Genomic DNA, 18245 nt, shown 5'->3' with positions numbered 1-18245 from the left:
TATATTATTGAAGTGTGGATTATCTTGAAAAAACTGTATGAAGTTTACGTAGATAATATATATTAAATGACCTGGATCAGATGGAGATCAAAAGGAAAACTTAACATTCCTAGCAGTAACAGTCAATAATTACGTGGAATAAGTATAAAAATATATAATAACCTACTATTACAGTTTCTTTCATCCTGTCAGGGTTCATATTTAGAATATGGCTGTAGATCAGATCTGAGGCCTGACACTGTAGATATTGACACTGTAAACAAAGACAAGAACACCCAATCAAAGGTTTCGTACTGGCTTTTAAATGTGATGTCTAATGATGCTTTCAGGGTCACCTGTCAAAATGAAATGAGGAGGGAGTCCTGGTGTTTCTCTGCTCTGCTGCTGATCCTGTTTAAACACAGAGATTACCGAGAGTTAATGATCTTCCAGCTGCTCAAATGATGGAGCTCCAGCCGCTAATCCACGCCTGAAAATAGGACTTATTTTGAAGAGGAAACACTGTGAATGGACCATTAAGCTTAAAATTGATCAATACTGCTTCACTTTGGACTTTGTGTAGATTTATTCTACTTCAGTGATAGTAAAAACTGGTCTTTATTACTCCACCAAGGAATGTGACGGAGTTATATGGTGATCACCCAGAGGAAAAGAAAATTCAAAAAGAGATCTCAAAAATGTTTCATTTACTTCTCCTAGACAACTTTGAGATCTCTGTGACACCAAACTGAGACTAAGGCTTATTTCTCCTGTGTCTCATTTTTTTCTCCTGAGCAATAAGATGCACTAAATCTCAGTTTAGTCTCCTTTGAAGTTTCAGAAGAGATCTCAACAAGCTTTCATATAATTCTCAGAGTTTCTCAACTTTTCTGTCTCTTTGTGATCTCAGGCAGAGAAATCAGAGCGCTCTCTCTAAGAACTCAATCTATTCTCATCCCAGCTTCAGTTCATGCATCTCATACTAAGCTCAGAGAGAACAAATGAAGAGATCTCCACAAGCGCTCACTGAATTCTCAGACTCAGATCAACGTTTTGGTTGTTTTTAATCATCTAGCATGTTGACTTTATTGTAATCCACATGATATTTTTTAAAATTAATTAATAAAGATTCAGATTACTTTATTCATCCCGAAAGGGAAATTCATTTGTCTGTCAGCTCATCTACTATTTGCTATAGAATTATAAAGCCTGATTGCTGTGGGTACAAAGATCTTCTATATCTCTCCGTTCTGCAGTCAAGAGAGAGGCCCATCACGATATTATGAGTGGATGATCCGTGTTGTTTAGAATGATAAATCCAGTCAAGTGGGAGGAGAGGGTGACATGATTGAAGTCACCATATATTATTATAAGTGCCTCAAGATGTTTAGGCTGTATCCTGGCAACTTCTTATTTGTTGCAGCATTTGTAAGGTGTGTGTGTGCAGATTAATATATGCATAGGGTGGCATAGCTCAGTGGGTAGAGTCTGTCTCACACCCAGAAGGTTGTGGTTCGATTCCAAGTCTGTCATGCTCATGTGGAGGTGTGAGTGAGTGAGTCTCACATATTGCTGCGTAGGAGCTCCACTATTGTTCATTTTCTTTTCCAGAGGAGAAATAAAGGAGCCATTAAAAACACTGTATTGAGATTAGCAGGGTATCTCCCACAAGTCTCAAGTATGACTCCCTCTAATTATCCTGTTTCACCTATTTCTCCTAGTGAATTTTAGGAGAAACGTATGAGAAACATTTAGACAAAATAGAAACTAAAATGAGGCTGACATGAGAATCTCAAATTTGTCTCCTGAGCTGTAGAAGAGCAAGCTTTGAGCAGTAAAATTTTCCTCCGGGCAGTGTTGGTTCTTCTGCCTGTCTGTCTGTTCGCAGCATTATTCAAAAACTGACCAACAGATTTGGACACAAGGACCAAGTGATTAGATTTTGGCAGTGATGTGGCTTATAGTCTGGATCTATGGATTTGTCAGAGATTTCTGTATTATTGCAAGATAGCGGCATGGAGTTGGTGCAACTATGACAACAAGTGAACACTTCGTCAGCTGCCTGCGGACGATCACATGATTCGAGCCTACTACAATCCACCTCTGCAAACTCATCGGTGTCATGCTCCGCCTGCTCCGGGGCGGTGTCACAATCAGCTCAACAATGAGCGGCTGCGCTGAGAGCACAGCTGGCTGGAATTGACAATCACTGCTGCATATAAGCCTGCCTCCTTGCACAAGCTCACTGCCGGTTCATTGCTCCATGCTTCATCTGCCATGCCACACCACGAAACTCGCTACAACCTGCACGCCGTTCTCCGTTTCCCTGCACGCCGCTTCCTGGACTCTGTCTCCCTTTTTGGACTGCTTTCCTGTTTCCCTGCTATTGCCACATTCTCTTCACCTGCTCCATTCGTTTTGCCCACCTCCGCCTTTGGACATTCAGTGAGTCTCCCTGCTCCCGTGATTTAGTTTAGTTTTATATTTAGTTTAATTTGGCCTTCGGGTCCGCCCTTAGTTTAGTTCAGTTCAGTTCTCCTTTCTGCTTTTCCCCTCCTGTTTCATTTATTAAGAGTTTTCTGTTTGTTTCCTTTGTTAATTCAATTAAATCATTATTAATTCACGTCCCGTCTGTGCCCGCTGCTTGGGTTCTCCTCTGACTCGTGACAATCGGGACTTATTCGTTGGAAATGATACAATGACTGAGCAGCCTTGGTGGAGTATTGCGCTCTCTGGGTTCTTTTTTTGTTTGAAATTGCTTGGTTTTTAAAAAATATTTATTTATTTGATTAGTAGCAGGCTTCTCCCTTTCTTTTCTCTCTCTCTTTTTTAAAAACAAATTCATTTCATCATAATATACACAACCATTCAAAAGTTTGGGATCACCCAGACAATTCCGTGTTTTCTATGAAAACTCACTCTTTTATTCATGTTGCACAAGGGTTTTCTAATCATCAATTCGGCTTTCAACACCATTAACTAACACAATGTACAATATGAACAGGGGTGATGGTTGCTGGAAATGGGCCTCTGTACTATTCCATTAAAAATTAGCCATTTCCAGCTAGAATAGTCATTTACCACCTTCACTATGTCTAGATTGGATTTCTGATTCATTTAATGTTATCTTCAATGAAAAAAACTGCTTTTCTTTCAAAAATAAAGATTTTTCTAAGTGACCCCAAACTTTTGAATGGTAGTGTACAAGGAAGTCTTCCTGCCCTTTTTAAATTTTCCATTTTAATTTGCCTCGTTGTCTTTGTAAACTAAGTATAATATTCATTCCTGCAGCACTAAATTGAAAAGAGTCCAGTCAACTACTTTTAAAGCTAAATTAATGAAACTTGGCAATTTCAACCAGCAGCAAACCTGCAAAAGTGATCCAAGCACACCTGTTTCACCAACAGCAAAGTTTTGCATTTTTACTATTCCAGTCAGCTGAAGACTAAAAACTATTATCTGCATAAGCAGAGAGCCACAAACACAAGTCACAAAATTGATTCCAGTAAACGAATTGAGATGACCATTGGTTGGTTTTATGAAGCCTGATGGAATTATTATTGAGTTCAGTCCCTCAGACCAACAGATCATCACGTTTCTCTGCATGTGGTGAAGCAGTTTCATCGGTTTCCGCTGAATGTCTGACATCCCCTAAAAAAACCCACGTTAAATAATATTCTATTTAATGACCAAATGATACAGTACCCTCAAAACTTAGCCCGCAGAAAAAACAAAAGTTGCATTTATTCAAAACAGTAAGTTGCATTTATTTAAAACACTGAGTGTTGAGGAAGCATAGAAAAACTGTAAATTGCAGATGATAGCCTCAAAGTTTTATTCATGAAGAAATAAAACATTTTGAGGAAAAAATGATGGCATAATCAATTAATTTGAAGAAATCTTTTTGGGGAAAAAAAGTAACAATTAATATTTTGAAACTGGCTGGGTAGTTAGCACTAGTAGCTAGAAGATCCCTGGCTCGCATCCTGCTCTTCTCAGGATCTATCTGCATGAAGTTTGCATATTCTCCCCGTGCACGCATGGGTTTTGTCCAGGTTCTCTGGGTTCTCTCCACAGTTCAAAACATGCTGAGGTTAATTAGTGCTTCTAAACTGTCCGTAGGTGTGAATGTGAGTGTGATTGTTTGTCTCTACATGTAGCCCTGTGATAGACTGTTGACCTGTCCAGTGTGTCCCCTGCCTTCACCTTAAGTCAACAACGATAAGATCAAGTGGTGTATAGATAATGAATGGATGGATGGATGGATTTTGAAACAATTAAAATTCAACTTGCCCTGAACACATTATACCACAAAAAAGTACACTTTGTGTTAAGGTTTCTTGTCAGATGTCATTTCCAAAGTCAACAATGAATGTAGTGAATGCACAACATTCATGTATCTATATTTCATTCATGTTGTCTTCCGCTAGTTTGTGATCAGAAATCCTTGACACAAATTACCCCTTTAAGAGCACACATGAGTAATTTTAGGACTCACTTACTTTGAGTCCCAAAGTGTAAATTCAAACACTTACAGCAAAATTTAAAATTTCTGAATTCGATAGAAAAGTCTTCTTTATATGCATTTTTTCTCAGTTTAAATCGGTGAATCCTTGAAGTCCAACTAATACATTTCCTTCACCAGAAAACATTATAAATGGAACTTTTATTTACTCCTCACTATTTCCATTTCTGCATTGTTACTTTTTTTGCCACAGTATAGCTAAAGAGAACAGTTCATCTTGTATGCTAAAAGAAGTACAGTTATATAAAGCACAAAACTGCAGTTTCAGGGGTTCTCTCACCTCACAGTTGCAAATTAACATGACTTTAAGCAGTAAATGTTTCTCAAATTATGTTTGTCATTGTTAAACATTGCCATCTTGCTGTCTCTTAGAATCTCACTGACCTCTACCACTGTCCATCCTCTAACATGTCTGCCGTCTGTATGGTCCTCAGATGTACATCCAGACAGCCACATTGACGGTCTCCCTCAGCCTCAGCGCCTCTGTCTCTCTGGGCATGCTCTACATGCAGAAGGTCTACATTATTATCTTTCACCCCGAGCAGAACGTCCCCAAATGCAAACGCAGCTTCAAGGCAATTGTCACTGCTGCCACCATGACCACCAAGCTGTCGCACCTGGCAGCTGATCGGCCCAATGGTGAAGTGAAGACAGAGCTTTGTGAGGGTGTGGAAGCCAGCGGTGAGTGGGTCTGAACTAAAGACAAAACTGATTTTTTAGAGCTGTAATTATGCTATATTGCTCATCAATACTCATTGCTCTACATGAGACATTGGAAAAAAAAGAGTGTGGTCACAGTTTCAGCAGTCTTTATAGTGTTGCACTAAACATCACAAAGGGGTGTGGGACAAGAGAAAAGTGGCATTTTAGGGGAACTCCAGACTTTTGGTCTTTTAAAAAATATTTTCAAACATTCTTTTTTCCTAGTTTTTTTTTTTTTTTTTTTTAGATTTGGTCTCAGGACAAATACATTTCCTCAGCAACTGCATGTTTTAGTATTTTGCACATTGTCTATTTGGAATTTGATGGATGGGATGTAAAAGATCCTCAAATTCTGGAAGGACTCATAAAATACACTGATGTGCCAAAATATTTTGGCCTGTCTGGCCCAATATGCTGTTGGTCCTTTACATGCTCCCTAAATGAAACCTATGTGTCGACACACAGACTCTCGTAACACGAGGTGAAATCAAAGCATTCTGAGACAGTCCGTGATGCGTGTACATGGAACACACCATGGACAACATGTGCAAGCAGTATAAGCATGTTCTATAACTGGGCGTGGGACGTGTATGACATGGGTATTTGTGACCACTGGTTGGTGCTCATTCAACCTGGTCTCACAAGGATTCATGAAACTATCACGTAAATTAATCTATGGTTACGTGCGCACCAACACGATTTCTCATATTTTACGTGTTGCTCACAACGAAATTCAAACCAATGTATTTCAAGCGGAGGACTTTTCATGCCACTCAGAACGTATTTCAAACGAATATTTTTAATGTAAACGCGTTGCGAATCAAAGCGGAGGACTTTTCATACCACTCAGAACGTATTTCAAACGAATATTTTCAATGTAAAAGCGTTGCGAATCCAACGCTATATTTTGCATTACATCGTCCCATACATATAATGTGATGCCTTTATTTTTGCTGCAGGATTTGGGTATTTGAGATTAAAAAACGTTAGTGTTTGTTTGTTTGCAAACGGGTTGGATTTTGTTTTCATATCTGAGTCTTAATCACACCTGAATAGAACGTTTAATTAATCAAATATTCCTCGTGTGTCATGTTTCTCCTCGGTCTGATTTAAGCGAGTTACGTAGGGCATTTTGAATCGGTATATTATATTTTTAATGTAGAAGCATTGCGAATCCAACGCTATATTTTGCATTCGCAGGGGCCGGCAATTAGATGTGGCTTCGGGCCAAAATTTGTGTAAACATTATTCGGCGGTTTGACCGACGGGTCGGTGCGCTGGTATTTATTAAATAATTTTGATGAGTGGGTATCCGATGCCTGTATAGCTCAGCACGTTAAGCAGGTGACTCATGTATGAGAGCTGGTCTCGGACGCAGGTTCGATTCCGGTTTGCTTTATTATAATATTTTGGAAGTTTTTCATACACAAATGCAGATTTCTAAACGGACTGCTGTAAAACTTTTTAACATGATTGAAGATATCAAACTCATGGACAACTCCTAACCCATTGGACATTCATGCGGACAGACTCCTGTTTCAATTAAACAAAAAAAAACAAAAACAAAACGTGCAGCACTTCGGCACCTTTCTTCTTCGGTGGTGTCTGTGTAAAACAATGTCCAACATGCAAACAGCACACCTAGCGCCATGAAGCACAAAATGCAGGTGTAAATCAATGGGGTGCTGAACATAGTAATATTCATAGCGGAAATAATAGATAATAATAATAATGATAGGTAATAGAATATTCTGAAATTAAGCTCGACTGTAGACAGGTATTTTGCAAACACTGTGAACACACACACACACACTAATATATGTTAGAGAAGCAGATAATGGCAGTAAAGTCAATTATTTTAATAATTTGAAGAGACAATATATGATTACGCTATATATACATATATAAACAAAATACTGACTAATGAACACATATTTCTATATAAAACTATATATATATATATATATATATATATATATATAAAATATCATTTTCTGACATATCTTTTTTAATATATATGTATGAATTATATTGATAGTCTATATGTGATTTATATAATAATTTTCTCTGATATATAACTTCTGTCTATTGTTTTATATAAAAATATGTGTTCATTAGTCAGTATTTTGTTTATATATGTGTATATAGCGTAATCATATATTGTCTCTTCAAATTATTAAAATAATTGACTTTGCTGCCATTATCCGCTTCTCTAACATATATTAGTGTGTGTGTGTTTACAGTGTTTGCAAAATACCTGTCTACAGTCGAGCTTAATATCAGAATATTCTATTACTGTTAATCCCACTATGAATATTAAAATACGCCGAACCATTTGTCCTGTATCATAGCTACATGTATGACGTTTGCAGCAAAAAAATTAAAAAACGCGTGAAAATCAGTTTAATATTCAGAGTTAAGATGGATTAAATGCGCTGTCAAACAGCGCTGAGTGGAGCGGATGACCGGACCAAGATGGCGGCCCCACCGCTCGTCAGCCCCAATAGGCAGTAGCGCTCGATGCGGCGTCTACTCTTTATTATGTCTATGGTGCTGAATGCTCTGGGAGCAAGTCTGCAGTGAAAACACTTTTGAAGGGGTCAAGGGTCACTAAATCAAGGTTCAAAGGTTCAAGGGTTCACTTTATTGTCGTATCATTCCACATTTGCACATGAAACAATATGAAATTTGACCCTGGTCCCAGTTTCAGCCATCAAAAAAATATAAAAACACTCTCATAAAGACAATATAAGTATAAAGAGACACACTAATATATACAAATCTGCAACATAGATATATGTGCAGTGAACCAACAGTTTGTGCAATATTTAGTAGGTAAATGAATAAAGAGCCTAGTCCAGTAATGCAGTGTGTGTATGTGGGGATGCGTGCATGCATGTGTATTTGCGGGGGAGAGGTGGTGATGATATGAAAACAGAGTCTACACAGACCTGTTCAGTAGCCCGACAGCTTCGCGGAAGAAGACTTCAAATGAAGGAGACATTTTGTGCAACAAGTATCATAAAAGTCATTCCCAGTGGAATTCAAGTCTGATATTGTGTGGGACTATTCAGAGCAGTCACATGAAGCACTGTATCTGTTTTCAAGGGTCTAGCCCCACGGGAACCCGCGTTTTTCAGCAGTGAGGCCTGCTAGCAGTGATGCAGCCTGAGGCCTTCAGACATGTAAAAAAAAATTCCTGCTCGGTCATTTTTGGGTCTAGTGACACCAAATCGTACACGCTCCTAGTAGACCACCTCCTGACCTTGCATATTTTTTTTCAGAGAGTTTACTCAAAAGGGGCTCGATCATGGCCCTGTTTCTTACTCTACGGTTAACCCTTTAATGTCCAAATGCTTCAAAACGGGCTAAAAAGGTCAAAATCTCGCACAATCCTAAACCAATTTGGACCAAACTGCACAGGTTCTATATATAGAGACTAATGTGAACGCTCATGCACGTTTCAGACCTCCAGGGGCCCTGAAGAAGGAATGAGGGCAAAAAAAACAACACGTTTTTTCATAAATGTCCCTCTTTTGCTCTCATTTCTCTTCTGTAACACTCAGAGAGCTGAAACCTGGGATCTGGTACCTCTGAAACATCTAAAATCTAAATCCACTAGAACTGTTTTGCTAGCCCCTCCCAAACCGGAAGTAGCTCCAGGAACGACCTAGAGACTTGTGCTTCAAATCAATTGTTTACCAAGGTCACCTGAATCACCCCTAAAAGTTTCAGCTCATTTGATGCAAAAATTACCGATTTGTGGGGCTTCATAGTCCAAAAATGTCAAACTTTGACCCTGCGCCAGGGGTCACAGGAAGGTCACAGAGACACCAAACCAGCACAGTTCAGCTCCAAATATAGCCTAGTATAACATACTAAAAGATCAGCCCCAGGGTCCCAGTAGAAAAATCTGACCAAGTGTTCATGTTTGAAAATCAGGTCTTGTCAGACTTTTAAACCCTGAGAGCCTTCTTGCCAGTGGAATTAGACCCTGACCCTCATTTTTTACCCAAACGGGACAAAATCTTAACCACAAGTACTAGGGCCCTCGGTGAGTCGTTATGTACAATTTCAGCCTCCTAGGTCAACAGGGGGCCAGATGGTACCATGTTGAAGTTTGGAGAATGGAGAGCACACCTACTCAGTCAAATATTAGGTACCATCCTTTTTAGCCCATTTTGAAGCATTTGGACATTAAAGGGTTAACCGTAGAGTAAGAAACAGGGCCATGATCGAGCCCCTGTTGAGTAAACTCTCTGAAAAAAAATATGCATGGTCAGGAGGTGGTCTACTAGGAGCGTGTACGATTTGGTGTCACTAGACCCAAAAATGACCGAGCAGGAATTTTTTTTACATGTCTGAAGGCCTCAGGCTGCATCACTGCTAGCAGGCCTCACTGCTGAAAAACGCGGGTTCCCGTGGGGCTAGACCCTTGAAAACAGATACAGTGCTTCATGTGACTGCTCTGAATAGTCCCACACAATATCAGACTTGAATTCCACTGGGAATGACTTTTATGATACTTGTTGCACAAAATGTCTCCTTCATTTGAAGTCTTCTTCCGCGAAGCTGTCGGGCTACTGAACAGGTCTGTGTAGACTCTGTTTTCATATCATCACCACCTCTCCCCCGCAAATACACATGCATGCACGCATCCCCACATACACACACTGCATTACTGGACTAGGCTCTTTATTCATTTACCTACTAAATATTGCACAAACTGTTGGTTCACTGCACATATATCTATGTTGCAGATTTGTATATATTAGTGTGTCTCTTTATACTTATATTGTCTTTATGAGAGTGTTTTTATATTTTTTTGATGGCTGAAACTGGGACCAGGGTCAAATTTCATATTGTTTCATGTGCAAATGTGGAATGATACGACAATAAAGTGAACCCTTGAACCTTTGAACCTTGATTTAGTGACCCTTGACCCCTTCAAAAGTGTTTTCACTGCAGACTTGCTCCCAGAGCATTCAGCACCATAGACATAATAAAGAGTAGACGCCGCATCGAGCGCTACTGCCTATTGGGGCTGACGAGCGGTGGGGCCGCCATCTTGGTCCGGTCATCCGCTCCACTCAGCGCTGTTTGACAGCGCATTTAATCCATCTTAACTCTGAATATTAAACTGATTTTCACGCGTTTTTTAATTTTTTTGCTGCAAACGTCATACATGTAGCTATGATACAGGACAAATGGTTCGGCGTATTTTAATATTCATAGTGGGATTAACAGTAATAGAATATTCTGATATTAAGCTCGACTGTAGACAGGTATTTTGCAAACACTGTAAACACACACACACTAATATATGTTAGAGAAGCGGATAATGGCAGCAAAGTCAATTATTTTAATAATTTGAAGAGACAATATATGATTACGCTATATACACATATATAAACAAAATACTGACTAATGAACACATATTTTTATATAAAACAATAGACAGAAGTTATATATCAGAGAAAATTATTATATAAATCACATATAGACTATCAATATAATTCATACATATATATTAAAAAAGATATGTCAGAAAATGATATTTTATATATATATATATATATATATATATATATATAGTTTTATATAGAAATATGTGTTCATTAGTCAGTATTTTGTTTATATATGTATATATAGCGTAATCATATATTGTCTCTTCAAATTATTAAAATAATTGACTTTACTGCCATTATCTGCTTCTCTAACATATATTAGTGTGTGTGTGTGTGTTCACAGTGTTTGCAAAATACCTGTCTACAGTCGAGCTTAATTTCAGAATATTCTATTACCTATCATTATTATTATTATCTATTATTTCCGCTATGAATATTACTATGTTCAGCACCCCATTGATTTACACCTGCATTTTGTGCTTCATGGCGCTAGGTGTGCTGTTTGCATGTTGGACATTGTTTTACACAGACACCACCGAAGAAGAAAGGTGCCGAAGTGCTGCACGTTTTGGTTTTTTTTGGGTTTTTTTAATTGAAACAGGAGTCTGTCCGCATGAATGTCCAATGGGTTAGGAGTTGTCCATGAGTTTGATATCTTCAATCATGTTAAAAAGTTTTGCAGCAGTCCGTTTAGAAATCTGCATTTGTGTATGAAAAACTTCCAAAATATTATAATAAAGCAAACCGGAATCGAACCCGCGTCCGAGACCAGCTCTCGTACATGAGTCACCTGCTTAACGTGCTGAGCTATACAGGCATCGGATACCCACTCATCAAAATTATTTAATAAATACCAGCGCACCGGCCCGTCGGTCAAACCGCCGAATAATGTTTACACAAATTTTGGCCCGAAGCCACATCTAATTGCCGGCCCCTGCGAATGCAAAATATAGCGTTGGATTCGCAATGCTTTTACATTAAAAATATAATATACCGATTCAAAATGCCCTACGTAACTCGCTTAAATCAGACCGAGGAGAAACATGACACACGAGGAATATTTGATTAATTAAACGTTCTATTCAGGTGTGATTAAGACTCAGATATGAAAACAAAATCCAACCCGTTTGCAAACAAACAAACACTAACGTTTTTTAATCTCAAATACCCAAATCCTGCAGCAAAAATAAAGGCATCACATTATATGTATGGGACGATGTAATGCAAAATATAGCGTTGGATTCGCAACGCTTTTACATTGAAAATATTCGTTTGAAATACGTTCTGAGTGGTATGAAAAGTCCTCCGCTTTGATTCGCAACGCGTTTACATTAAAAATATTCGTTTGAAATACGTTCTGAGTGGCATGAAAAGTCCTCCGCTTGAAATACATTGGTTTGAATTTCGTTGTGAGCAACACGTAAAATATGAGAAATCGTGTTGGTGCGCACGTAACCATAGATTAATTTACGTGATAGTTTCACGAATCCTTGTGAGACCGGGTTGGCTCATTTGCAATTCCACGATGGGCTTAAAGCTGCAGCAGAGAAGCAAAACATCACATTCAATGTCAGCCAACATCTTCGGCCAGCTAGCCTTCATATCGAAGATCATCACTGGTACCGATGGTTGGATTTTGGCTCCACTCCAGAGACTAACCTACAGTTTTCACAGTGGAATAGCCTGCAGTCTCCAGGTGCCGAAGGACACAGAGACCTTGTACAAGACATGATGGTGTCCTGTAGTATCTGGCACCAAGACGATTGCTGTACTCCCTTTAAGTCTTGCAGTTCGTCAGCTGAAGCCACTGTGAAGCAGATCTGTTACACCATATTGTCCCACACCATCAACACTTTTCTGTTCTGTTCTATTTGTTCCTTCTCAAATCACTGTCAGTAGGTACTCGTGCTGCTGACACCACACAACCTGTAGTGTTTCACAAATAGTTTGACACAGCTGTCTGACCATCACAATCTGGCCCTTGTTAAAATGGCTCCAGTCTCACTGACACCTGATAACAGGTTGTTCACTTAACATCTAATATTTCCCAGACCTAGATGTCCTCTGTTATTCTGTTAATCTTAGCATGGCCATAATGTTTCCCATGTTTCCCAATGCCCATGTGTGTATTTCAGTACTAGGCAGGAAGAAAATCTTTTAGCTCTAATTCAGGAGCAGAAAAAATAATTTACCTAAATGTGGGACTGATTACTATCAGTATAAGTATTAACAATCAAGTAGAGCATACTGATGAACAAAACAAATACAGCTTAGTAATTAGTGTTTATTATTCTCTGAACAAAGATATTGTGAAATGAAGGGCTACTTATAAAGTCAACCATCTGGAGATGAAGTCAAAGCCAGAGTGAAGCCTTTCCTCAGGCGAGAGGATTCAACGGGGAGTTGACTGGAGTTTATTTAGACATCACCTGAGACCAGATGTGATGAAGCCAAACTATTTACTGCTCAGAGTTACACTTCAAAGCTACTTCTCAGTCTGTCAGCAGAAGTGTGAGATGCTGGATTGTTTGCTCATCAGAGATGTGCTGACTGAACTGATCCTCTTTATTAACCACGCCTGACGTACACATCAGCGGGGTTATTGCATTCGCTTTGGTATCTGGCTGGCTGGCTGGCTGGGTAAGTATGTATGTGTGTATGTCCGTCCAGAAGTCAGGATAATCAAACTTGGCGCTGAAGATCGGTCTAAGGTCCCCTGCTCAGTTGTGGAGTTAGAGGTCTGGGCGTGGTTCTGCCATCTACTGAGGGCTGGTCTAGTTTAACAAGCAGCAGCTCTCATACCTCTTTCACTTGCTCTGTCTTATACAATGTTGAAGTTCATCTTTTGTCCTGCAGGGTTCAATGTGAAAAGAAATCAAGAAGATCCAGCTGGAGGACATATTATCTTTTCATTTAGTTAGAATATTTATGTCACTCAGACAAAGCCTATTTTTCCTCTAGTACCACACTCAGGACATACAGACCATTTTTAGCTTCACTACTGATAACCAAATGATCAGATTGCTATTCATTTATACAGAGACTGAAATAAAAAAAATGCAGCCTTTGCAGCTCAGTATTCCCTAATGGTCTTAATCCTCATACCACAGTCAGCTTGAGCGTTGTTGTTTACCACATTTTCATTATGATTTTCACAGTTATTTCATTTCTTTTCCTGAAAAGCTGGAGTTGGTCTGCATCGCATAGCAACTGTTACATTAGCCAAACAACTCTTTCATTTATTTGCCCAGATCACATTATTTCAAAAGATCTTCTCTTTGCCCATAGGGGCTACACAGTGGTTTGGTGGTTTGCACCATCGCCTTGCAACTAGAAGATCCCTAGTTCGCATCCTGGCCTGGGATCTTTCTACGTAGAGTTTGTATGTTCTCTTTGTGCATGTGTGGGTTTTCTTCTGGTGCTCTGGCTTCCTCTCACAGTCCAATAACATGCTGACGTTAATTGGTAACTCTAAATTGTTTGCCCTAAGTCAGCTGGGATAGACTCTAGTTCCCCTGTGACTCTGAGGATTATGTGGTGGATGGATGCGCTCTTTGGCTGTTTGTTAACTGGCAACTGTCATTTTGCTCTTGTGTTTTTTCTGGACATTAAAGGCTTTTTCTTGGCACACCTGCCCAATAAGTCCTATCAGTTCAATCTCTTTCTGATTATAGATGCAACACTTTTATCCTGTGATGATGTTTGAATTCTTGAAGACTTATTTCATCAGAGGATCTGCTCCTTGGTTGAACTTGCCAGAGCAGTCAATCCAGGATAAATGAGCAATCATTTGAAATATATGCCATTTATATATATAGAGAGAGCTCTTTAGATCTTGGCATGATGACACTACTCATTTCAGTAGCAAAGGGAACAGGAGACCCTAAATATCTTATGGATCTCAAGAAAGTATCAGAAATTTTCAGGGTCACCAGTGTCTCAATAATATCTACAGAATTTGGGCTTAATTATAAGAGGTGTTCTATGGCTACCATATTGCCATAACAATGGAACATCCATGTTGTTAATTTGAAATGAAGACTTTCAAGGGCCTGACGTTTGTACAAATAGTTGATTTAACTCTCCTACCAATGTTGCAATAGGTAACAGGGAAACCCTACTATTCTTAAGATGAAAAATAAACTAAAAAACCTGAGCTTAATGACCCACCCAACAGATTTTCGGAGCTTTGAAACACATATGAAGGTTTGCATCAGGGATGCAAAAGCTTATCTTATTTAGGTCTTTCCTGTATGTGACACCAGCTGGTTGTATAAGACAGGAGTTATTGACTTTCGTCTCTCTTTAATGCTGAGCTTTGATGTCGTCTGTGAATTTTTTAATGTTTCTCTGGCCATCCACTGACTCCTGGTTGGTGACTCATATACACCTTGTTGATGCAGCTACCAGCTTTGGTCAGGTATTCATACTTACCCCTTTTACACTAAAACAATTACAACATGTTGAACTGATGAGTTAGTATCCATCATCTTAAAATGCAACGTGCAATATCCTTTACTTATTGTGTATATACACTACTGTTCAAAAATTTGGAGTCACTTAGAAATGCCATTTGGTTGAAAAAAAACCCCTTTTTTTCAACAAAGAAAACATTAAATGAATCAGAAATCCAGTCTAGACATTGGTATTGTGGTAAATAACTATTCTGGCAGGAAACTGCAGATTTTTAATGGAATCTCTATATAGGCCCATTTCCAGCAACCATTACCCCTGTGGTCTAATTGTAAATTGTGTTAGCTAATGGTGTTGAAAAGCTAATTGATGATTAGAAAACCCTTGTGCAATTATGTTAGCATAGGCATAAGCGTGAGTTTTCATGGAAAACATGAAATTGTCTGGGTGACCCCAAACTTTTGAAAGGTAGTGTATATTGTGCAACATCCTTTTTTTATTATTGTGTCGATCATTCATAATATACACTTCTAGTTGTTAATGGCCATGCATCATAGTTTCATTCTGGGATAGCATCTGTGATGTTAATTTCTGAAAGACAGGAAAGGAGTCCGACATTTGAAGTAAATGCAATCAAGCAGCAGTTCAATACAGTTCTTTCTGTGTGGTCATCGGATTTAAAGTCATGACACACACATTTTAACAAACCTTTGTAAACAGGCAAAAAGTGTGAATGATATGTTTATAATGTGCAGATCAATAAGCTGAACACTGATCGTTTAACAATAAATGTAATCGTCCTGACCATCGGCATATGGGAAACCAGATTGTTAAATCACTCACACTGCTGTCAGCCAAAACTTTCGAACCTTCAGAAACCCATGTCTTACTGTCCAAGATTGGTGAAATTCATTAGCCATTCAAATACCAGATAACAAGCAATCTGACAAAACTTCATCCTGATTCCAAAATCTTAATCAATATAAATCTGTACAGTGTGGACAACACTTCTGAAGAATCATAAGTCGAATGAGAGTTTGATTGTTTAGAAGTCCACATCAGAACACAGTTTAACTTAGTGGATTTAGATAAATTGAACTAATATTTCACTTTTACCAACCTTCTGTTTCCTTTGCTGCCCTCAGTGCCACCTACAAAAACCACTTATGTCAGCTACACCAACCATGCCATGTGAAGAAACAACACATTCAACACAAGGACATCTGGGACATGACCACACAAGATTGCTGAGGCAGAAATGAGGTGCTGTGAACAATATGAAGAACCAGAGGATCACAACTACTGACAAACTGAATTAACACATGTATCGTGTTTCTGTTTACAGACAACAGGGAACAGGTCTTAATGGCACAAAAAGCCTGAGATGATCACAATGCAAACCATCCAAGAGACCATAAGGAATCTAAAGGATGGTAATATGAGGGACAGGAAAATTTATTTAAAATTTTAAAAAGTCGTCATAAAGAAATACAAAAAAATAAATTTTTGGGACCAACCATATTTGTTGTTATTCTAATTGTATGTTTAAAAAAAAAACATTGGTTGTGGTTGTGAAAATTTCTGATTCTCGTCTCATGTTGTCTGTCTGTCAACCTGCATTATGACATGAGTCTGTCTGCTGTTTTTTGGCTAACTGAATGGTACCTTTTGGTTGTGAAACGTCTCAATGCCATAGTTGAATTGAAGCATGCCCTTTTTATACAAATGATCTATTTATAATAAAGGAATGTTTCACAAGTCTGTGCCATGGTTGGGTCTGTTTGAAAGTATGAAAGTTTGAAACAGGATAAGATAATAATAAATGGAAAAAATGTTCATTGTTGTTGTTTTGTTATGTGTGTTGGGGTTTCCTGTCATCTTGATTTTTCCATTCAGTTCAGACAGGATTGGTCCTCTCAGAGGAAACAGAACATAAAACACAGTGTTGGTACTGGGCTGAAGCTCTTGATTCTTCGATGTGAGACTTATACCAGGCATGTGTGTTTTTTGATGTCCTTGACAGAGAAAAGGTTGTTATTGAGGATGAAACAGATCACATATGAGCAACTATATATTTATTATAGATTCCGAAAATATATAAATTAGTGCTGTCAAAAATAATGCCTTAATACAGAATAATCCATCATCATGATTAAGCTGATTAATATTTTTTACGCAATTATTTTGCGTAAAAATTTGCGTAACAATTTTTGGAAAAACTGTACCTGCTTTTCTGTCTGACCTTTCAAAGTGACCAACTTGTGCTTGTGAAGTTCAGTCCCCTTTGGAAATTCCTGGTCAATGTTAGCATGGAGTGACCTGAAGTGCCGCTGAAGATTTGAAGCCTTGAAATGTGCTAATGATGCCTGACATACAAGGCAGAATGGCTTGCCATTACGTTCAACAAAAAACATAATCTCTCACACTCTGTTAAAAACATCCTGTGTTCATCTTCATATTTTCGTTTGTCCGTGCATTTTTTCCCTGAATTTGGTAGGTCTACACTACTGGTTTTTCCCTCCAAGTCATTTGCGTCAACGCACATGTATGTGAGATCTACGTATAATAATGCACCCTTAACTTTGACCACTGCAATTTGTAATGCGAACATAGTTGTCATCTGTTTGTGTTTATCACCATGTGAAACATAGTAACATAATTGGTGTACATGTACAGAGGATTGTGGGTCATAATGGCCAGAAAAGTATGCTGGCTAACATACAACAAAATATGACCAGATGTAGATTAGTAGGACATCCAGGTATTTTGGGCATTATAACGTAATGTGTATTGGGACATGCACTACCATTCAAAAGTTTGGGGTCACCAAGGCAATTTTGTGCTTTCCATAAAAACTCACACTTTTATTCATGTGCTAACATAATTGCACAAGGGTTTTCTAATCATCAGTTAGCCTTTCAACACCATTATCTAACACAATGTACCATTAGAACACTAGAGTGATGGTTGCTGGAAATGGGCCTCTCTACTGCTATGTAGATATTCCATTAAAAATCAGCCGTTTCCAGCTAGAATAGTCATTTACCACATTAACAATGTCTAGACCGGGGGTCAGCAACCCGCAGCTCCGGAGCCACATGCGGCTCTTTCGGCCCTCTGTTGTGGCTCCCTGTAACTTTAGAAAATAACTTGTTCTGCCTTTCAGGTGCGTTTCAATGCATTTTAATATAGAGAATTTTATTGTGAAATTACCGCTC

At 38.6% G+C, this 18245-nt stretch overlaps 1 protein-coding gene across 4 annotated transcripts in view; it reads left to right on the top strand.

Annotated features, from left to right (window-relative positions):
- The window catches only part of grm8b (glutamate receptor, metabotropic 8b), a 417912-nt gene that overhangs the window by 349811 nt on the left and 49856 nt on the right, over nucleotides 1-18245 (top strand). Inside the window, exons 10-11 of one of the 4 annotated variants that reach the window (XM_051951553.1) lie at nucleotides 4939-5185; nucleotides 16173-16863. The exons of 2 other annotated variants lie outside the window; for them this stretch is intronic. In XM_051951553.1, the coding sequence (XP_051807513.1) occupies nucleotides 4939-5185; nucleotides 16173-16222 (297 nt within the window). In that variant the 3' untranslated portion in view covers nucleotides 16223-16863. Of the gene's footprint in view, nucleotides 1-4938; nucleotides 5186-16172; nucleotides 16864-18245 lie in introns of those variants that run through there. One more of the 4 variants, XM_051951554.1, reaches the window with a different exon arrangement.

Source organism: Acanthochromis polyacanthus, chromosome 8 (genome assembly GCF_021347895.1).
Source record: "Acanthochromis polyacanthus isolate Apoly-LR-REF ecotype Palm Island chromosome 8, KAUST_Apoly_ChrSc, whole genome shotgun sequence".
In the NCBI taxonomy this organism is placed as follows: Eukaryota; Metazoa; Chordata; class Actinopteri; family Pomacentridae; genus Acanthochromis; species Acanthochromis polyacanthus.
Note: the sequence above shows the minus strand (reverse complement) of the source record. Positions and strands in the feature narration are given on the sequence as shown.